This window comes from Pelodiscus sinensis, chromosome 2 (assembly GCF_052426305.1).
Source record: "Pelodiscus sinensis isolate ZL-2025 chromosome 2, ASM5242630v1, whole genome shotgun sequence".
Taxonomy (NCBI): Eukaryota; Metazoa; Chordata; order Testudines; family Trionychidae; genus Pelodiscus; species Pelodiscus sinensis.
In genome coordinates, this window is record NC_143053.1 from 206167778 (window position 1) to 206191009 (window position 23232).

Sequence of the window (23232 nt, forward strand, 5' to 3'; positions counted from 1 at the left end):
GCTGAAGCTGGAACTCCAACCTTGGGGGGTAGTGGGGGGAAGGCAAGGCTGGAGTACCAGCCCGGGCTCCCCACTGCAGGGGGAAGGAGGGCGCCTGAGCTCAAGCCATGGACCCGCTGCCCTAATGGAGGCCCCTCATGCTTACTTGGGGAGCCATGGGGGCGGCCCCATTCGCACTGCCTTTGTGTAGGGGCCTCCCCGGGGGATCCCTGCCTCACTCCCTTGGGAGGGTTACTGTGGGGCCAGTCTCACACCCATGGGGAGGGGGAGGGGTTGCTGTGGGGCCAGTCTCACACCCATGGGGAGGGGGAGGGGTTGCTGTGGGGCCAGTCTCACACCCATGGGGAGGGGGAGGGGTTGCTGTGGGGCCAGTCTCACACCCATGGGGAGGGGGGGGGGTTACTGTGGGGCCAGTCTCACACCCATGGGGAGGGGGAGGGGTTGCTGTGGGGCCAGTCTCACACCCATGGGGAGGGGGAGGGGTTGCTGTGGGGCCAGTCTCACACCCATGGGGAGGGGGAGGGGTTGCTGTGGGGCCAGTCTCACACCCATGGGGAGGGGGGGGGGTTGCTGGGGGTTACTCTCACCCCAGGGGGGAGGGGTGACGGCGGGCTCAGCGGCACCCCAAGGGGGGGGGGGGTGGCTGTAGCGACCTTGCCCGCACACGGACGGGGGAGGGGTTGGAGCGGGGCTCGTACCGGGGCGGGAGCTACACGCGGGGTGACGCAGAGCCGGGCGGGCTGGCGACTGGGCTGGGCTCGGGAGCAGGGCGCGGCCGGCCCCCGGCAGTGGGCGGGACGGGAGAGGCTCACCTGGCAGGTGCTGCGGCTGGCCGCCATTTTAGCTTCCCGTTCCTAAGCGACCAGGGTGGGGAAAGAGCAAAGAGGCCTCAGCGCCGAGGGCGGGGGAGTGAGGGGCCGGGAATGGGGAGGGGAGGGGGCCGGGCGGGGGGGGGGCGGGTTGCGGGGGCGCGCGCAGTTCAGAATCTCCCTCGCCGGGCACGCGCGGAGGGAGCCGGCCGGTGTGGGCACGATGGGGACACGTGCGCGGGACGTGGTGGGGCTCGGTAGCGCGCTGGGGACGGCGGGGAGTTAATACAGCGATACACGTGGCCGGGGTGCTTAGTTGCAAGAGATGCCTTGGTGCTGGAACTGGGAGGGGGGGTGGGTGTCACCGCCACCCCGGCTTGCCAGGCCTTCCATCGTGTACAGGCTTTACAGTTGCTTTCAATGACTCAGCACCCCCCTCTAAGAATGGTCCCAGGACCCCTGAAGAAATAGCAGTGGTGACAGGCTTAACACTAGGGTGACTCCCTGAGCCTCCAGAGAGGACCATGCGTTGAAGGCTGTGCTAGACCTCGAGGGATTCATGTGGGAGGAAGGGGGAGCGGCTGAAATAGAGTTGTGTTCCCCGGTGGAGCCTGTGCCCCTAACATCTGAGCTCTTCTCAGAGTTTGTTGAGCATGAAAAGAGGAAAGAAAGAAGAATGCTCCCTGGCATGAGACCTCAAGGAAGGAAAAACCTGAGAGCAAAAGGAAAAAGCTGGGCATCCTCTTTGGATCTACACTCAGGCTATGTGCTCCTTCCTAACTGTACCATTATCCAAATCACTCTACTCCATTTTGCCAAAGAGTAGCATAAGCAGTGAAGCATACTACTACTGTAGCTGTTGTGATGGGAGTGTGACATCCCAGGGCACAATCCAGACTAATGAATATTTGTGTCACCCCTGCCTTGTAACCTGGAGTGACGTTTACAATGCCCTTACATGACCTCCAACTTCAACTGTTCACAACGGCCTTCAGTAAGTAAGTTACCCCCAGCTATATCTGTGTGCAGCAGCTAGCCAAACACACCTTGGCTCCTTACAGCTTTGGTTATGCTGCAGCATGGCCCCAGTGTCCCACTCCCAGAAATATATGTCCTGTACTACTCAGCCCTCACTTAGATAGTACAAATATATTAAGTCTGTTATTTCTTTAAGGGACTAATATGCCAGTTTATTATTTTAAATAGTTATTCAGACACAGTGGATTAAATAAAATAATAAATTGTATAATTAATGAGGCATCAAAGTCAGAAATGCTTATAAGAAAAAAATAAGATAAAATGTTTTGTGGTATCTAACTTAGGGTATGTCTACACTACAGAGTTTTGTTGGAAAAATGGCTATTTTTCCGACAAAACCTGAGTTACGTCCACACCGCAATCATGTTCTTTCAAAAAAGAAATAAAAAAACAGAGGGGTTTTTCCGACATTAGTAAGCCTCTTTCTACGAGGAAGAAGCCTTTTTCCTGAAGAGCTCTTCGGAAGAAGGCATGTGTGGACGTGGAAGAGGGAGTTCTTTCAAAAAAAAAAAAAGAGGAAAGAGGAAAAAGCACAAGTGCATGGCTGCTGCGCAATTCCTAGGATGCCAAGGCCAAGCAAGGAGCACACAGCTGTCCCTCACTACCCATCACCTCCATCCTGTGAGTGTAGGAAAAATGATGACACTCACTTGATGTGGCTCCCCTGGCCTCAGATGATGCCTGGGACACATACAGACTCCAGGGTCAGGAGGGTGATTGTGCTGGCCTCATTCAGCCCCTCCTCTTCCTCCTCCTCCTCTTCTCTGTCTATGCCCCCCAGCAGCACGATGACAGGTGTCTCAAGCTTTGAGTCTACTACTGGGGGGGAGGGACTGCAGCAGGTCTGAGTAGTAGGGGCAGGTGTGGGGTTCTGCCCCGGAGTGGGAGCTGCACTGCCGGACCTTGGCTTATCCCTTCGTGGACAGGCTATCCGCTATGTGGCCATAGATGTTGGTGCTCCAGCATCTGGTGCAGAGATCCTAGAGGTTGGTCTTGTCGCCCCAAATCTCAGTAAGATTCAGGATTTCCACACCATATCAGGAAGGCTAGTGTCTTTTCTGTTCCTGGGCAGGGTCCTGGCAGATGGGGGACTGCTCCCTGGGAGTATTGGAGGGCTGGGTGGGAGCAGCAGAGTTGCTTATTTTGAGCTACCTTGATGCACTGGCAGATGCAGGGTGGCTCAGGGCTGTCAGGACCTGCTGTCTGCCACAAGCCCTTTCCCCTAAGGCTGCAGTTTTAAGGGCTACAGGGGAGGGGGAACTACTGAGTTTTGATAAGGGTAGACAGAGTGGCTAGCAGGGCGCTGTGGGAAGGGCAAGAGGCCAATTATTTTGAAATAATTGCAGCCATCCTGTCTACCCAGGCACTATTTTGAAATACAGGCAGTCCCCGAGTTACGCGGATCCGACTTATGTCGGATCCGCAGTTACGAACGGGGCCCGTCTCCCTGGTCTCCAGCAGACCAGGGAGAGGAAGCAAAGCGGCGGAGCACGCGGGCAGTGGACAGCCCAGACGCGTCTGGGCTGTCGCTGCCCGCGTGCTCCTTGGCTTTGCTCTGCTTTGCTCCCCGTCTCCCTGGTCTGCAGACCAGGGGGACGGGGAGCAAAGCTGCGGAACACGCGGGCAGCGGACAGCCCAGACGTGTCTGGGCTGTCCGCTGCCCGCATGTTCCGCGGCTTTGCTCCCCGTCCTCCTGGTCTGCAGACCAGGGAGACGGGGAGCAAAGCAGAGCAAAGCTGCGGAGCCTGAGGGCAGCAGGACAGCCACGGCGCGTCTGGGCTGTCCCGCTGCCCCCGTGCTCCGCGGCTTTGCTCCGGACGCCTGTGGTACAGCAGCTGGGGCGCTGCCGGTTGGTCCCATAGCGCCGCTCTGGGCGCTACTGGACCAACCAGGCAGCACCCCAGCTGCTCTGCCCCAGCCGTCCTGATTTAGCCACTACTGGTCAGTTTCAGCAGCGGCTGAATCAGGACGCCTGGGGCAGAGCAGCTTGGGTGCTGCTGGGTTGGTTCAGTAGCGCCGAGGAGCGGCGGCGCTACTGGACCAACCCAGCAGCACCCCAGCTGCTCTGTCCAAGGCGTCCCCTAGTCAGCCGCTGCTGAAACTGACCAGTGGCTGACTACAGGAAGCCCCTGCCCCGGGCTTCCTGGAATCAGCCGCTGATCAGTTTCAGCAGCAGCTGACTTGGGGATGCCTGGGGTTCTTAAGTTGAATCTGTATGTAAGTCAGAACTGGCGTCCAGATTCAGCCGCTGTTGAAACTGATCAGTTTCAGCAGCGGCTGAATCTGGACGCCAGTTCCAACTTAGATACAGATTCAACTTAAGAACAAACCTACAGTCCCTATCTTGTACGTAACCTGGGGACTGCCTGTAGCTATTTCTGAAGAGGCGTTATTCCATGTGGAATGAGGTTTACAAATGCCAAAATAAGCCTCCCTTTATTTTGAAATTATTTTGAAATAACTGGCTAGCTGTGTAGACGCTCGCAAAGTTATTTCATAATAACTTCCATTATTCTGAAAAAATGCTGCTGTGTGATGTACCCTTCCTGATCAAACTCTTTAGATTAGGTCTCCTCCCTCAAGTCCAATGACTGCTTGCTTTGTCTTTCAGGTGCAATAGATAAAAATGGGTGGAGGAATACAGAGCAGTGTCTTAGGATGCCTTCCCCTTCTTTTTATAGTTTTGTTCCTACTTTGAAAAGCATTTCCAGATGGGAGAAAGAGGACAGGAAGTCTTTATAGAAGGAAACTCAATGTTGTTTCTTTGCTAGGACATAGATTTTTTTGCCCCATCCACTTTCCTGCCAAAGAATGGCCACTTAGCAGTAATGGTCCACTTAGCCTTGTTTATACCTGGCAGAAGTGTCAGCTTGTCCTTTGTCTCTGAGGTACAGGTTGGCCACACCCCCCAGACTTATCTGGAAAACATAAATTTAGTCATGATCTCAGCTTATCAAGTTCACATATAATGCAGTAATGTTCATTTTGCTGTGATATGTTGATTAGCAATTTATGAGTTTGAGTGATAGCTCACAAGGCATTCTGTATTAAAACATTACTACAATAATTTATGGAATGTGAACACAGGGATATTCTATTTTTACAGGGGACAGTGACTCTGCCTATTCTTGATTTATAACAGCAGCTCAGTCTTTTCATGTGGTAAAAGCATGTGGCTCTCAAAGAGCAGCTTTGATACTCCACATTGTACTGCCATGCAACTGCAAGACCAGCCCAACAGATTTATCATATGGTATATACCACGACTTGAGAAGGCCACTGAGTCATAGAGACATTCCTCTGTACATTACTGGAAACCACAACATTTTATTTGTGGATCTGTGACACTGGACTTTTTCAATCTCTTCAAGAAGCCCTCCCTAACTACTCTTTTGTAAAGCTTATAACATCTTGCACCCTCATCTTCCCTGACACTGCTCTGTGCCATTACACCTGGGCCAATTAATTCTTTTGTGTTAATCACTGGCTGCATGTCCCTGACATTCTCCCAAGACTTGAGGTGCTGCTTATGCCTATGCAGTATGACACCACTTGGCAGGTTTCACTGGTTGTGATGTATCCTGAGGCATTTCAGCCCTCAAAGTAATTTTTGGAGACAATTATCAGATATAAAAAAAATCAGTATGTACAAGGAAAATGCCATTTTAGCATTAATTCTTAAGCTGTTTCCATGAGTCTCTAAACCTGAATTCTGAGACAAAGTAAAGAATACTACTTTATAAAAGAACATGGTAATATTTTCTCCACCTCAAAAACAAACTAGGCAATTTGCTTTTCATCTCATTTTTGAAAAAGCAGATGTTTTGTAATGAAAGAAATATGTAGTAAACTAGTATACAAAACAGAAGACAAACTGGAAGTTGGACATTGTCTAGATGTACATTTTAGGAATGTATTTTCACATGTAAATGAAAGATGCACAACATATACAAAGGGTAATTTTAAAAGAAATACATGAAAGCCTGGATTGTACAGTCTTGTGTTGATTTTGGACATTAAAAGATTATTAACTCAGGAGAATGACTGATGGGACTGTCCTCAATACTCAATTGTCAATATAAATATTATGAACTTGTTCAACAGTAAGGGCATTGTTTGACATTTTGGCAATGCTTGGAGTGCAATCAACCATAGATTATGAGTGCCTTTAGATAATGTGTGTTAGTGCATAAAACCAATCAATTATCCCCACTGGCTAGGTTATTCTGGCAGTGGGAATGAAAAACTTATTCTATCGTGAACTGGATACATATTGAAATATGTCATTGTTTCTCTTTAATTATTTTAATATAAATTGCAATCCCACCCATAGCTAGCATGGGAATATCTACTCTACAATTTTCACACTTACGGTTTATGATTTGTGAAACTTAGCTGGTATTAAGAGTCATTTTTAGAAAACTGGTGTGTAGCTTGAACATGAGCTATTAAAAATGAAAATATGCTGTGTAACACTGTTTAATTAAGAGCTAATAGGTCTATTGATAAGCCATTTTCAGTCTGATAAGCATCATTACCCCTCAAGTGAAATGCTGATATATAAAGTTTTTGTTTCACGCTACTATAGGTTCCAAGGCTAGAAGGAACCATCATCATCTATTCTGCCTTCCTGAATAAAACAGGAAGTTTCCAAAATAATTTCTAGAGAATAATATTTTTTTAAAAAAATCCCATCCAATCATGACTTAAATATTGCCAGTACAGGCAGTCCCCGAGTTACGCGGATCCGACTTATGTCCGACTTATGAACGGGGCTTTCTCGCCCTGGAGCTCGCAGGCAGCGGGACCGCCCAGAGCACAGCGGTCCCGCCACCTCGACCTCCGGAGCGTGAAAAACTGCTCTGGGTGCCCCTGGTCTGCTGGGGACTGTCTCCAGCAGACCAGGGACACCCGGAGCAAAGCCGGGGAAGCGGAGATGTCCCGCGCCTCTGAGGCTTTGCTCTGGCAAAGCCTCAGAGGCGTGGCACCCCGCCGCCGCTGCCGCTTTGCTCCCGGTGCCTCTGGTCTGCTGGGGACCGTCTCCAGCAGACCAGGGACACCCGGAGCAAAGCCGGGGAGGCGGAGATGTCCTGCGCCTCTGAGGCTTTGCTCTGGCAAAGCCTCAGAGGTGTGGCACCCCGCCGCCGCTGCCGCTTTGCTCCCGGTGCCTCTGGTCTGCTGGGGACCATCTCCAGCAGACCAGGGACACCCGGAGCAAAGCCGGGGAGGCGGAGGGGTCCCGCGCCTCTGAGGCTTTGCTCTGGCAAAGCCTCAGAGGCGCGGCACCCCGCCGCCAGTGCCGCTTTGCTCCCGGTGCCTCTGGTCTGCTGGGGACCATCTCCAGCAGACCAGGGACACCTGGAGCAAAGCTGGGAGGCGGAGGGGTCCCGCGCCTCTGAGGCTTTGCTTTCGCAAAGCCTCAGAGGCGGGGCACCCCGCCGCCGCTGCAGCTTTGCTCCCCGTGTCCCTGGTCTGCTGGGGGGGTGCAGCTAGTGGCCCCCCCCTAGCAGACCAGGGAGATGTGGAGCAAAGCCCCGGGCCTGTGGTAGAGCAGGTGGGCGCTGCCGGTTGGTCCCGCAGCACCGCTCCTTGGCGCTACTGGACCAACCCGGCAGCACCCCAGCTGCTCTGCCCCAGGAGTCCTGATTCAGCCGCTGCTGATCAGTTTCAGCAGCGGCTGAATCAGGACACCTGGGACAGAGCAGCTGGGGTGCTGCTGGGTTGGTCCAGTAGCGTCGAGGAGCGGCGGCGCTCCTGGAACAACCCAGCAGCACCCCAGCTGCTCTGCCCCAGGCGTTCCTAAGTCAGCCGCTGCTGAAACTGACCAGTGGCTGACTACAGGAAGCTCCTACCCCGGGCTTCCTGGAATCAGCCGCTGATCAGTTTCAGCAGCAGCTGACTTGGGGGTTCCTGGGGTTCTTAAGTTGAATCTGTATGTAAGTCAGAACTGGCGTCCAGATTCAGCTGCTGTTGAAACTGATCAGTTTCAGCAGCGGCTGAATCTGGACGCCAGTTCCGACTTACATACAGATTCAACTTAAGAACAAACCTACAGTCCCTATCTTGTACGTAACCCGGGGACTGCCTGTAATGGCAAATCTACCATAGCCCTTGGTAAGTTGTTCCAAGGGTTAATTATCCACACTGTTAAAAATGTATGCCTTCTTTCCAGTCTGAATTTGTCTTGCTTCAGCCACAGGATCTTGTTATACCTTAGTTTACTAGATTGAAGAGCCTATTATTAAAATATTTGTTCCCCAGGTAGATACTCAAACTATGAAGTGTCACAAGTGTTATGCCTCAAATCTGAAATCCTAGACACACAATGCTTTTTGCTGAAACAAAATACAGGACTATGTAGCACTTTAAAGACTAACAAGATGGTTTATTAGGTGATGAGCTTTCGTGGGCCAGACCCACTTCCTCAGATCAAATAGTGGAAGAAAATAGTCACAACAATATATACCAAAGGATACAGTTAAAAAAAATGAACACATATGAAAAGGACAAATCACATTTCAGAACAGAAGAGGGATGCGGAGGGGGGGGGGTAAGTGTCTGTGAGCTAATGGTATTAGAGGTGATAATTAGGGAGGCTATCTTTGTAATGGGTAAGATAGCCAGAGTCTTTGTTGAGCCCCCCCCACGTAGAGTGTCGAATTTTAGCATGAATGACAGTTCAGAGGATTCCCTTTCAAGTGCAGATTTAAAAGGCTTCTGAAGCAGGATGCAGATAATTAAGTCGCTGAGACAGTGTCCTTTCTGGTTGAAATGGCAAGAAACTGTTTTTTCTTTGTGATCCTGTCTAATGTCTGTTTTGTGGGCATTGATCCTTTGGCGAAGTGTCTGAGACGTTTGTCCAATGTACAAAGCAGACGGACACTTTCGGCACATGATAGCATAAATCCGTGGTCACCAACCAGTAGATCGCGAGCTTCCGGTAGATCTCAGGGGCTCTAAAAGTAGCTCTTGAGCCCTCTCTGAACTGCGCGCCTGTGCAGTACATTTACATTAGATTTCCTCATTTGAGGAGCAGCTACTCACCGAGCAACACCACAGGTGAGTAGCTGCGAGGAATGGTGAGAGCTGGGAGGTCGGGAGGACTGAAATACCCCAGCCAGCTGACTGTGGCTTTCAGCTGAAAGAGGCTGCCCCGCACTCCAGCTGATCGGCGGCTTCTCCTCTGCACCTGCCCACGTGGAGCTTGGTGCACCCTGGCTGAGTGCTATGCCAAGCTGGCCGGGCAGCCACTTTTCTTCGCTCCAGCCCAGCTGCCCTGTGGTCAGTCCGGAGGGAGCGCGGGTCGAAGGCTTCCCTCCGTGGCTGGTGTAGGGAACTCCCTGCCCCTAACCTTGTTCCCTCTCCTCTACCCCAAACCTGTCCCCCGCCTCCTGGCCCCCTGTTCCCTCTCCCTTGCCCCCCCCACCCTGCTGCAGAAACCTGCCCCCCCTCTGCAGAAACTTGTCCCCCGGCACCCTGCCCCCCCCCCCCCGCAGAAACCAGTTCCTTCTGGCACCCTGTCTCCTACTACAGAAACCTGTCCCCCTGCTCCCCTCTGCAGAAACCTGTCCCCCCCAGAATCTTGTCCCCTGCTGCAGAAACCTGTCCTGGCACCCTGCCCCCTCTCCCCTGCCCCCACTGGCACCATGTTCCCTGCTCCAGAACCCACTAGCACCCCTCCCCAGTACTGTGTCCCCTGCTCCCAAATGACTTTTCTGTGGGTCAGTGACCCCTGACTCAAGGCAGGTTCCCTGCCATTCTCATAAATAAAGACAATGCAGAAACTTTTTGTGTTTAACATAGCATTTTATTTAAAAATGAAGCCTGGCCAACAAACCCCCAAGTGGGCCCAAGCCCCCATCTGGCCACAACCACTCCTACATTCCTCTTTCCCCAGACCCTAGATCTGAGCCTATCAAACACTGGAACCTCCTGCCCTGAGCCCCTCACATACCCCAACCCAAATTCCTGCACCCTCACATCCTCAAGCCTGTGGCTTGCTTAGTATCCCAACACTGCCCAGCCTGGAGCCCCCTCCCCGAGCCAGTGTCCCTTTCTCCACTTCCTCCTGCATCCAGATTTCCTTCCAGAGCTTGCACCTCTCACCCCTTCCCACACCCAAATCCCTCATTCCCACCCCAGAGCCTACACATTCTGTCTCAGAACAGCAAGGGTCCAGCTAGACTGCAGGAGGTTTTCAGGATTCTGGAGATATCCCAGAAAAACTCTTCTGCATCCAGGGTTGCGTTTGTTCTTCCTCTTTTTTAGTGGAAGAGCAAACAGGCTCTTTTGGTCACCCCTGTATTCCTCTTTCCACAAGGAATAAGGTGGCTTCCAAAAGAAGGGTTTTTTTTCCTGACATTTCGTCCAGTCTAGACAGGCCAAATGTTGGAAAAACCTCTTCCTACAGAATAATTTATATATATATAAAAAAAGCAGCAGTATAAGGATTGGGGATAGCAAGTGATGGAGAGGAGGAGAATAGAGAGGGCGGGCTTCAAGGAAGGGGCGGGGCGGTAGATCTTGGCTTGGTCTGTCATTTAAAAAGTGATCTTGGGTGTAAAAAGGTTGGAGACCACTGGCATAAATTATATTTCTGGATGCGCAGGAATATGTGTTCTTGATCTTATAACTCACTTGGTTAGGTCCAATAATGGTGTCAGCAGAGTGAATATGTGGACAAAGCTGGCAACGGGGTTTGTTGCAAGGGAAAGTACCAGGGTTGGTATTAGTGTGGTATGTCCTGTGGTTGTTGGTAAGAATCATCTTGAGGTTAGGTGGTTGTCTGTAGGAGACTATGGGTCTGTCTCCCAGAGCCTCTTGGAGTTTAGTATCCTGTTCCAGTATAGGCTGTAGTTTATTGATAATGTGTTGGACAGGTTTAAGTTGGGGGCTGTAGGTGATGACAAGTGGTGTTCTATTGTTGGTTTTCTTGGGTCTGTCTTGAAGTAGATGGTTTGTAGGTATTCGTCTGGCTCCTTCAATTTGCTTTTTTATTTCTCCGGGTGGGTTGTTGAGGTTTATAAATGCTTGGTAGAGATCCTGAAGTTTCTGATCTCTCTCAGTGGGATTAGAGTAGATGCAGTTGTATCGAAGGGCTTGGCTATAGATGATGGATCGTATGGTGTGTGCTGGATGGGAACTGGAAGCATGTAGGTAACTGTATGAGTCAGTGGGTTTTCTGTAGAGGGTGGTCTCTAATTTTCCATTGTTGATTTGTAGTGTGGAGTCCAGGAAATGGATCTCTCGTGTAGAATGGTCCAGGCTGAGGTTGATGGTGGGGTGTAGGTTGTTGAAATCTCTGTGGAACGTCTCCAGTGTTTCTTGGCCATGCGTCCAGATCATAAAGATGTCATCAATGTAGTGTAAGTAGAGAAGGGGTTAAAGGGGACGGGAGTTGAGGAAACGTTGTTCTAGGTCAGCCATAAAGATATTAGCATACTGTGGGGCCATGCGTGTACCCATGGCTGTACCGCTGATCTGGAGGTATAAGTTGTTCTCAAACTGGAAATAATTGTGGGTGAGAACAAAGTTACATAGGTCTGCTATTAGGTTGGCAGTGGTGTCCTCTGGGATAGTGTTTCTAATTGCTTGTAATCCGTCTTCATGTGGGATGTTGGTGTATAGAGCTTCTACATCCATGGTGGCAAGGATGGTGTTATTGGGGAGGTTATCGATGTTTTGTAGTTTCCTTAGGAAGTCAGTAGTGTCTCGGAGATAGCTGGGGGTGTTGGTTGCGTAGGGTTTGAGGAGAGAGTCTACCTAGCTGGATAGACCAGTAGTGAGCGTGCCAATACCAGAGATGATGGGACGTCTGGGGTGTCCAGGTTTATGGATCTTGGGAAGCAGGTAGAACAATCCTGGTCGGGGGTCAGAAGGTGTTTCTGTGTGGATTTGTTCCCGAGTAGCTGTAGGGAGGCTTTTCAAGGAGACAGTGTAGTTTCTTTTGGTATTCCGAGGTGGGATCAGAGGAGAGAGGTTTGTAAAATGTGGTGTTGGAGAGTTGTCTGGTTGCCTCCTGGTTATAGTCGGCCTTATTCATAATGACCACAGCACCACCTTTGTCAGCTGGTTTGATTATAATGTCCAGGTTGTTTTTGAGACTCTGGATGGCATGGTGTTCGGCACGGCTGAGATTGTGTGTCGCTTGTTGTCGTTTGCGAATAATGTCAGTCTGTGCGTTGTTGCGGAAGCTTTGTATATAGAAATCCAGATTGTAATTCCGACCATCAGAGGTAGTCCATATAGAATTACTTTTCCTTTTGTGTTGATAGGGGGGATCTGGTAGGTCAGATTGATGTTCATTGGTGGTTTGGAAATATTCTCGGAGGCGGAGGCGGCGAAAAAAAGCTTCAAGATCACTACAAAATTGTATCCAGTTTGTGGGAGATGTGGGGCAGAAAGAGAGACCCCGGGACAAGACAGACTCTTCTGCTGGATTGAGTTTGTAGCTGGAGAGGTTAACAATATTATCCGGTGGTTTGAGGTAGTTGCTGTTGTAGCCTGTGGTGTGGAGCATTTTAGTAAGTTTATCGTCTTTTCTTTGTTGTAGGGAATAGAAGTGTGTATAGTAGATTTCTTATCTGGTGGAACAAAAGTCTTGCAAGGTGTCAGTCGGTGTGGATGTTTGTCTTGAGATGAGACTCTCTAAGTTAGAAATGTCATTCTTGATGGTTTTCTGTTTCTTGTATAAAATACTTATCAGGTGATTCCTTAATTTCTTGGATACTGTGAGGCAGAGTCTTTCACCGTAGTCAGCAGCATTTGTGTGTTATCCTGTGGGGCTCACGAAGGTGTGAGAGTAAGCACACAGTACAGGCAGTCCCCGGGTTACGTACAAGATAGGGACAGTAGGTTTGTTCTTAAGTTGAATCTGTATATAAGTCGGAACTGGCGTCCAGATTCAGCCGCTGCTGAAATTGACCGCCAGTTCTGACTTACATACAGAATCAACTTAAGAACCCCAGGCGTCCCCAAGTCAGCTGCTGCTGAAACTGATCAGCAGCTGATTCCAGGAAGCCCGGGGCAGAGCAACTCTGCCTCGGGCTTCCTGTAGTCAGCACTGGTCAGTTTCAGCAGAAGCTGACTTGGGGACGCCTGGGGCAGAGCAGCTGGGGTGCTGCTGGGTTGTTCCAGTAGCGCCGCTCCTTGGCGCTACTGGAGCAACCCAGCAGCACCCCAGCTGCTCTGCCCCAGGCGTCCTGATTCAGCCGCTGCTGAAACTGACCAGCAGCGGCTGAATCCGGACGCCTGGGGCAGAGCAGCTGGGGTGCTGCCGGGTTGGTCCAGTAGCGCCCAGAGCGGTGCTGCGGGACCAACCGGCAGCGCCCCAGCTGCTCTGCCACAGGCGTCTGGAGAAAAGCCTAGTCTGCTGGGGGGGGCGTACTAGCTGCGCCCCCCCCTCACCCCAGCAGACCAGGAAGACGCGGGCGGCGGACCGAGACACACCGCGGTCCCGCCACCTGGGTGCTCCGCGGCTTTGCTCCCAGTCTCCCTGGTCTGCCAGGGAGACGGGGAGCAAAGCCTCTGAGGATGCTAGCAGCGGGACAGCCGCGGGGCGTCTGGGCTGTCCCGCTGCCGGCTTCCCCGAGGCTTTGCAAAGCCGCGGGGGGGCTCGGGCAGCGAGCAAAGCCTCGGGGAAGCCGGCAGTGGAGCAGCCCAGGCACGCCTGGGCTGCCTCGCTGCCCGAGCCGCCCCCGCGGTTTTGCTCCGCGTCTTCCTGGTCTGCAGACCAGGGAGATGCGGAGAAAGCCCCGGAGTACACGGGCGGCAGGACCGCGAGGTCCCGCAGTCCGTGTCCTTCGGGGGAGCCCCGTTCGTAACTGCGGATCCGACGTAAGTCGGATCCGCGTAAGTCGGAGACTGCCTGTATGGACAAGTACTGCAAATATTCCATCTACAGTTCACTCTGTGCAGCTCTATCCTGACCTCTGCCATCCCTACTATTCTAGTCCTGAGTCTCTTCAACAGACATGATCAATTCTGCCAAAGCGTGTCTGCCAGCCTAGTCATATGAAACTCAGCAGCATCAAGGAAGCTTGTTGTTGAGGGATTTCCCACAAAGAAAAAAATTGGAAGAGGGGAACTCATTATACTCATCACCTTACATAACACTTCCCTGTATTCAAAATGGTCAAAGACCAATTTTTCTTGGACAAAAAAGGGCTATGTTTTTCATTCTTGGCTCTTAATCTAATTAAAGCTAAATTAAAAATAGCACATTCCCTTTCTTCATTGATATGAGGCTTAGAACAGATGGGATTTTGTATATTCTTTGCTATAAATCATGTTTTAGTAGGTATTCCTGAATCACACGCTTAATTTCTTAACAATGTAGTCATGGTCTTCAGTCAGAATGGCATGGTGCTTACTCACATGTTGTTTAATCCTTTTCCAAAGGAAAATATGGCTACATAGTAAAGGCTGTAAAAGGATGTTCCATCTTTTCTGTGGGAAGTTTCTCCTGTGTTCCACTATACATACATTATAGCAGTGGTTCTCAATCAGGGACATTCATAGCCATAGGGATACACAGAGGTTTTCCAAGGGGCACATCACCTAGTAGCGACATCCAGTGTTTTTTTGTGAGGGTTCTGCCTGGTACTCAGTACTGGCACCTCCAGTCAAGAGCTCAACAACTTTTCCCCTGGAGTACTGGCACTTTTTTTTTTTTTAACAAAAAAAGCACTGGGCACATCAATTCATCTAGATATTTGCCTTGTTTTTACACCATGCTACATACAAACCACTGGTGAAGTCAGTACAAACTAAAATTCCATACAGACATGTTTATACTGCTCTATATACTGTATGCTGAATTGTAAGTACAGTATTTATATTCCATCTGATTTATTTTATAATAATAAAGTACAAATGAGAAAGTAAGCAATTTTTCAGTAATAGTGCACCGAGACACTTTTGTATTGTTATGTCTGACCTTGTAAGCAAGGAGTTTGTAAAAGAGGTGAAATGTGAGGTACTCAAAACAAACCAAACTCCTGAATAGGGATGTGAACACCTTAATGGGTGATGCTTACTGGGTAATAGTTAACTGTTACCTGGGAGGAGCCACCTCCCTTGTGGGCTGGGAGTTGGCAGCCCCAGCCCCCAGCTACTGCCACTTGGCCCTGCACAAGGCTGCCAACTCTTCCTCTTCCCCCACTGCCATTTCCAGCCCCATACGAGGCTGCCAATTCACAGGGTCGGAAGCAGCCGGCCTGCAGCCTCCCCTGACCACAGCCTAAGGATGTTAGATACCATGTAATTGAATAATCATGTAACTGCAGAAAATATTATTGGTTACACAATTATTTGATAATTGGCGGGAGAAGCAACCAGTGTACTCCCGACCTCACTGCCAGGGAGCCCCCTGCCACCTTGTGTTATATCAGAGGTAGCTGCGCAGTGTGGCAGGCTGGAGCTGGTCTGCGAGGTGAGCTTTTGTATCAGAGGCAGCAGCATGTAGTTGACTACATGTTGACATCCCTACTCCAGTCCAGGTGACCTCATTTAATCAGTTAACCTGTTACACTAATTAACCAGTTAACTAATTAAACAGGATTTTACATTCCTATTCCTGAAAGGGGTATAGTAGTTTGGAAAGGCTGAGACCCTCTGTGTTATAGAAAAGTATTACTCAGGCAGTCACTTTGAGTCCTGACAATCCTGTGGTGGACAATGGCAGATGACAAAGTGAATCATAAAGGAGTGAATCCAACAATTTAAGACATGTTTGTCCTTGCCATAAGAAATAGGAAACCATACAAAGTGGCTAAAATTCTGGAAGTCCATAGCATATATAGTGCACTGTCTTTACCTACTTTAGATAAAAATACATAAGACCACACACTTTTTTTGCTACCTGTGGCCCTTAGCTGCCTGAGGCGAAGAGTAGATCCTACTGAAAGAATAGGCATGTTGTAATTAGGAGAAAAAGCTGACAAATATAAGGTAGGAAAATCACCCCCCAAATTATAAAAAAAAAGGTTTATTCTCGAGCTCAGAACCAGCATGAACAACAGAAGTCCTAGAAGATAAAGATGAGGTGGGAAAATGTTGACCACCAGAAAAGGCAAAAAATAAGTGTGCCTGGAAATCTTTGAGAAAGAGTTTGGAGCAGTTCAGCTAACATAATTAACCACCCCAAGATATCTGTCCAAGATCTGAGGTACATACTCACTGCTTTCACTCCAGTGGGCTGTGCTCTTTTTTTAGTACACTAGCTCCATCAGAGCTATCGTGGGTATGTCTCCTTGTGCTGGGAATTACTCACCCCCAACTGGAAATGTAGATACACACTAAAAAAATTGTAGTTGCCCTTGATAGGTAAATTGGTGCAATAGCCAGCTAGTAAACTTATTAGCGCAAAGTATAGATATTATAAAATCACAGATAAATATACAAAAGATGTAAAGCTTTGTAAAAGAGAAGTAATGCACTCATGTTATGCTCATGAATGACAATACATTTTAAATACTCAGATAGAATTACTAGAAAAATCAGGCAGCAATCATCAATATTAATATTAAAAAAAAACAAATAGTCTGGTAGCACTTTAAAGACTAACAAAACGTAGATAGTATCATGAGCTTTTGTGGGCACAGCCCACTTCTTCAGATGACTGGCTGAAGAATGATCATCTGAAGAAATGGGTTGTGCCCACGGAAACTCATGATACCATCCGCATGTTTTGTTAGTCTTTAAAGTGCTACCAGACTATTTGTTGTTTTTTTAAGTTTATCCTGTACAGACTAATTCAGCTACCCCTCTCAATATTAATATTGTGAGCCTTAGAAATAAAAGTAAAAGGCATACTTCTGCCCAACAAAGGTATTTCCCCCCTCAACCAATAAAGCAGTCATCAAATCAATATTTTGCAAAACTTAACTTTTTCTTGGCAATTGCCTTAATTTCCTGGGTAAATTTGGGACCCAGAATCTGCTGAGAAACTGCTAAACAACTGAAACAATGTTTTAGATGTAGTTTCAGTACCTAATTAAAAGCCTTATCAATAGACAGCTTTTAGTCCAACAGGCATTTGCCCCTAAAGCTGAATGCTCATATGTGACTCTGCTATATTTTTTGTCAAAATAATATTCTTTAGAGGTGTTTAAATTCTACTTAACCGAATCATATTAAAGTAAAAAGCTGATCTACCAACTCTGAGGCAGTTAGTGTGAATGATCTCTCTTTATAGTAAGATTTCTGAGCTACTGAGTTTGCAGTTAGATTACTTGAGGTTTAGAGTTTGGGATATTTTAGAATAGTTCATTTCGTTCTATGCTCTAGCATGCACTATAGTGTGATGTGCTCTTTCCCTGTTAGACAGCATGTTAAAATGTCACAACTGTCTTATCACTTGCTTATAACAGAGTGCCCGTATCTTTCCAATCAATAATACAGAGTTTTACTTTATATTTATGAGGTCAAAACAGTCCATGCCTATAAAACTTACTTTGTTGGAGACAAACAAACAAACCAAACTCCTGCCCCCCATCCTGGTTGTGTGAAAATATTGATGAAAGTACAAAGAGAAGTAATTTTTCTTTTAGATTCAGCCAGCCATAACTACACACAGATGTATCTGTTCCTCTGACTTTTTAGAGTACCTGAATGCTTATCCAAAAACTAAAAACTACAAATGAAATACTTTTTCAAAGCTGCCCATATCATACCATCTTCCAATCCAAATATAAAGGACTGCTGCAGAAAGAACTGTGTATGATTTATTTCAGGGGTTTTAAAACTTTGTTGGTGGCTTGTAAGGGTAAGATGGCCGCGAGACACTTTGTTTACCTCAGAGTGCATAGGCATGCCACTCGCAGTTTCCAGTGGCCACAGTGCAGACAGTATGTTGATCATTGTGTTCAGTCCCTCTGGGGCACCCGGCACTGGCCACTGTCAGCAGACAGGATACTGGGCTAGATTGACCTTTGGACTGACCCAGTATGGCCATTCTTATGTTCTTAAACAAGTGTCTCACAGCCAGCTAGCAGCTTACCCTTACAAGCTGTGACCTAAGGTTTGAAACCCCTGATCTATTTAATTTAAAGCCCTAATCCTATCCTATGCTGGAAAAGATTAGTACTACAACCTGCTTTGAAGATTAGCAAATCTGAGCTCCATCTGACCAAGAAAAGAACATCTACAACAGCTTTTTGTATTTAGATACCATAGCACTATGCACTTTTGAAATATATACTAGGTAGAGAAACAAATAATTTTGAAGCCTGAACCATCTGTATTTCTGGTTTTGAGTTAATTTGCTGTTTTGGTGTAATTTGTTGCTCAACTTCACAGACGCCTTTTTAGTGTATTGACATATATTATTTCTAGGCATGTCCAGATGAGTAACACTGATACAGTATGGTTTTTGTGTTCAAAGAGAGGTTTGAATCCATGTTCCTTGGTTGTCAGGGATAATTCGTAAAGACCAAAATCTGCATTCTTGAAGGATCAGTTTCAAAATATAACTTTTAACCTTCAATCTGAATGACACTGGATAAAACTGACACTTGACACTACAAAAATTGTGGAGTGGGCGTGTCAGTCCTTACATACTAAAGAGCAGAACTTACTTGTAAATTATACATTTGCTTCTACTATAGTTACCCACTAGATCAAAGCTTCAGGGGGTAGCCGAGTTAGTCTGAACAGGATAAACTTAAAAAACAACAAATGGTCTGGTAGCACTTTATAGATTAACAAAACATGTAGATGATATCAGAAGCTAAAACTCCAGTCATCTGAAGAAGTGGGCTGTGCCCACGAAAGCTCATGATAACATTTACATGTTTGTGTTACCAGACCATTTGTTGTTTTTTAAGTTTATCCACTAGATGGAGTTCCTTTAACATGCTATTTTAGGGCTGACTGAAAGATGAACCATTCTAGCTTTATTTAACAGCTGCAACTGCCATAATTCTCAGTCCCATGATTTTGTCCAAGTTGAGTTCTCTCACAAAGTTTTTAGTTTTAAAATTCAGCAAGATTTATTTTCAGACAAAATAATCTAATTAATTTGTAGTATAATTCACTTTTCCATGTTTTTATTTTTAATTAGTCTTAGTAGAGACATTATAGTATACATGTTCTATAAACAATGTAGAGTGGACTCTTCATTGAAAACATGAAATGTATAATTTGTACTATATAGGAGCTAGAGATGTTGGATAGTGGAAAAAATATTGGCCATGACATCTGTAATACAGATGGAGCAAACAGAGTAGTATCCTTCCTTCCAGGACAAGAGATGTGACAAATAATGGGAAGGATATAATGAAGTATTCCAGTGAATTTCCACTTACTGTATCACATGGGTATAACAACTTGAAGTAAAGGAGATGTGATAGCATAAAAGGGCAACTTTTGGGATTCCGTGGGACAAGAACTTAAGGCAGAAATTACATAAATGATCTTATAGATCCTTCCAATGCAAATATGAATAAAATGAAGAAGACTACCAAAGCCACTTAAAACCACATAAATATGGCTTATTTCATGCTTAATTTGCTTCTGAGTCACATATTGGCTAGTTTTTGGCTTGTAGCTTATTGTTTGTTGTAGATTATAGCTTGTTGCTTCTTTTTTTGATATTGGCTCCCAGCAAGTAGGGAAAGGTGGCAAGCAAGAGCAAGAGGGAGCAAACAAGGAGCAAGCAGGGGCAAGCCAGGGCAAGAGGTGAAGGAGTTCAGGGGTATACAGTGCACCCACCACAGTCCCAGACTGCATGTCCAGAGGGATATAGTCACATATATCCCTCTTCTGGGACTCTTCTACAGATGGGCTTGTTTTGTTCGGCTGTGTCTACATTGGTAAGATTTTGTGCAAAAGCAGCTGCTTTTGCGCAAAAACTTGCCGCCTGTCTACACTAGCCGCGAGTTCTTGCACAAGAACACTGACGTGCTTCTTGCACAAGAACTATGAAGCTCCTGCTCAGGAATAAGCCCTCTTGTGCAAGTGTTCTTGCGCAAGAGGCCAGTGTAGACAAGCAACATGAATTTCTTGCACAAGAAAGCCCAATGGCTAAAATGGCCATCGGAGCTTTCTTGCACAAGAGAGCGTCTACACAGGCCCGGATGCTTTTGCGCAAAAGCACATCTCTTGCACAAAAGCTCATGCCAGTGTAGATGCTCTCTTGTGCAAATACTTTAACGCAAAAGCTCTTGCGTTAAAGAGTATTTGCGCAAAATCTTGCCAATGTAGACGTAGCCTTCATGTTTTGAAATGGGCTTACCTTGATTTTTGTCCTGTGACAGTGTACTTATTTACAGCATAAAAGTTGGCAACAGTTCATTGATTCTACTAATGGTATAGGGAAGAGTACTGGGTTCATGATAGTCAAATTTATAAGACAATGCCTAACATCTGGAAATGCCCTTAAGAGCCCAATGGAAAAGAAATAAGGTTACATTCTCCACTCAGTCACATTTGGTTGAATGGGAGTGCATATGTGTATCTGAATAGTAGTTGGTTCACAAAACTGTATTCCTTTACATTTTCTGCTAGCAAATTGGCTAGACAGGAAAGCATATTTATTTTACTTTTTCTGTTTTAAAAAGTTTCTGTTTCTGTTTTTCTGTTTCAAAAGTGTCTTGTCTTATTTGTCTGTTGGCTTGACTGTAATACAGGTATCTTAAGGGCATGGTATTGCCTTAATTTCTGTGCTCTGCAAAGTGTACTTCCAACACTTAGTTCAAAGTTTACTTGGTCTTGCCACAGGGCAGGAAGTTGGATGATGACCTCTTGAGATTCCTTTCAGCCCTTCAGAGCTATGATTTTAATATTTTCAAAAATGGGAGCCTAAGTTAGGCTGCTAAATCACAGAAGGAAATGGGAACTGCAATGTGATCAGCATTTTGATATTTTAGCCTTAACAATAAAAAACAAAAACAATCAGTATTTTTTCTTTGCAGTACTGTGTAAAGACTATAAAAAAGAAAAGCAAATTGCAAATTAGTTGGAGAAACATGAACTAAAGTCTGCAGCATATAACTCAACAAATCGAAAGCTAAGGCATAAGTAATCATCCAAGTTTGAGATTACCGAAACCAGCAGTGAACAAGGCAAAAAAGAAAATCCAAAGCGAGAAGAGAAAAGTAGAGTAGGCAGAGAGAAGTGGTTTCAGATAGCAAGACTGAACTTATATGGCCAGGGATATTGTTATCAATGAAACCAGTGGCTACGTCTACACTGGCATGATTTTCCGGAAATGCTTTTAACGGAAAAGTTTTCCGTTAAAAGCATTTTCGGAAAAGCACGTCTAGATTGGCAGGATGCTTTTCCATAAAAGCACTTTTTGAGGAAAAGCGTCCGTGGACAATCTATACGCGCTTTTCCGCAAAAAAGCCCCGATCGCCATTTTCGCGATCGGGGCTTTTTTGCGGAAAACAAATCTCTGCTGTCTACACTGGCCCTTTTGCACAAAAGTTTTTCGGAAAAAGACTTTTGCCCGAACGGAAGCAGCATAGTATTTCCGCAAAAGCACTGACAATCTTACATGAGATCATCAGTGCTTTTGCGGAAATTCAAGTGGCCAGTGTAGACAGCTGGCAAGTTTTTCCGGAAAAGCAGCTGCTTTTCCGGAAAAAGTGGCCAGTCTAGACACACCCAGTGTGTTTATATACTACAATTGGTTCTGAGACCTTCTAAACCCTTAGAAAGCTTCTTGTATAGTAGAAAATACTAATATATTAAAAGACAAGTTTTAAAAATACTGATTGACATCTGTGAAAACATGCCCAAATAAATGTGTTAGTCTTTAAGGTGACACAGGACTCCTTGTTTTTTTGCAGATACAAACTAAAATGGCTACCCCTCTGATAACTGTGAAACAATTATGTTCAAGCAGCTAAGGTAAAGCTTAGTGTTCTCATGTGATATTGATTGGTAAGGTTGCACAGTTATGCTGAGCTCCAACTAGAAGGCAAATTATTAGTGTGTTTATGTGTTCATTTGTGCCTTCTGAAGTAAGAGAAAACTCTATACCCCGAGTAGCTACATATCATACATACACATTTTGTTTCTTTGGATTTAACCCTCTTTGGTTTACCAGTAAGAGTCTACCTTTTTGCTCTTCATCCTGAGAAGACTTTGCAAAACCAGCCTGGCAAGAAAGAATAATGTTATTCAATACTGGATGACTTAGGCATACCTTAGTATGTATGCCCTTGGGGGACCTAAAACCCCAGCAGTTAGCCACCGCTATGTTCTTGCACATGCAAAGGCTCCCAACCTACAAGCTGCTCTGTGTAGATGGGACCCTATGTTATAGAATGGGATGTAGGCAGTCTTGCCTAGTAGTAAGTAAGAGTCTAGTGGGCACAGCAGGCACCCAAGTTGGGGAACAAAGCCAAGGATCAGCATCAGAGCCAAGCATCAAGCCAGAGTCAGAACCAGGAATCAAAGCAAGAGTCAGATACCAAATGTGAGAGCTATAGGTCTAGCCAGAGTCAGGGGCAGAAGTTGGAGCCCAGGGTTGGAGTCAGGATTGATCACTGATGATTAGAGGAAAGGTTTAAGGGCAGGAACTGGAGGAGAGACAAGGATCAAGCACAGAGCAGGAAAACAATGGAAACAGGAGCCTATCAGGAACAGGGTCAGGGCAGGCACAAGCATGGCCCTAATACAGCCACAACAGACAACATTTTTGAGCCTCCTTCTGGTTTAACAGTGTAGGTGGGCCTACTGGTGGAGTGGAATGATCTTCCTATCAAGGATCCCCTAAGAGGCACCTTAGCTGAGGCTATCGTCCTACTAGCTCCTCTGCTCCTTGGCTTTCAGTAGATGCTGGATGGAGGTCTGGAGGCCAGGTTGCAGAAACTGTTTAGAGAATCCTAAACCTGGTTATAGGCCCAGGACACCACACCATGCACCCACAAGGTAGCCAGTGAAGTTAAAAGGGCTGTGTGCAGCTGCAGGAGTCTACCCATATGAAGTAGTTTGCAGGATAATGGTCATAGTGTGACTATCCCTAGAGTTTTGCGTGGATACAAAATTTATATCAGCATCTGCATCTGTATCTGCAAAATGAGCCACAGATATCCTCTGTGGATGTGGATACCTGTAGCTATAAAGCAGATAGCTGCAAATTTGCAGGGTTCTGGATACTAAATGTGTATCGACATCCATAGCCTCAAAAATGAGCTACGGATATCTGGATATCCCTGGATATAAAGTGGATATACGCAGAATTGCAGGGCTCTAGCAAACCCTATAGGAAACCTATATCCATGTCTCATCCATAAGGCTCCTGAAAATATGCTACCTTTTTCCAAAGCACACATTAATTATACAGTCAACATCAGTCACGTTGGGAACTTCAGCACCACAGAGGAAGATCAAAGCTGTTGCTGTCGATCTTCCAGGGTTCAAATTAGACTAGTGA

General features: G+C 46.8%; 1 protein-coding gene across 2 annotated transcripts in view; it reads right to left on the minus strand.

Moving 5' to 3' along the window:
* Positions 1 to 943, minus strand: part of LRRC72 (leucine rich repeat containing 72) — a 40272-nt gene extending 39329 nt beyond the window's left edge. For both annotated transcript variants that reach the window (XM_089776674.1, XM_075922277.2), the window contains exon 1: positions 813 to 943. In XM_089776674.1, coding sequence (XP_089632800.1) covers positions 813 to 839 — 27 coding nt within the window. In that variant the 5' untranslated portion in view covers positions 840 to 943. The remainder of the gene's footprint in view (positions 1 to 812) is intronic.
* Positions 944 to 23232: the final 22289 nt, after the last annotated feature.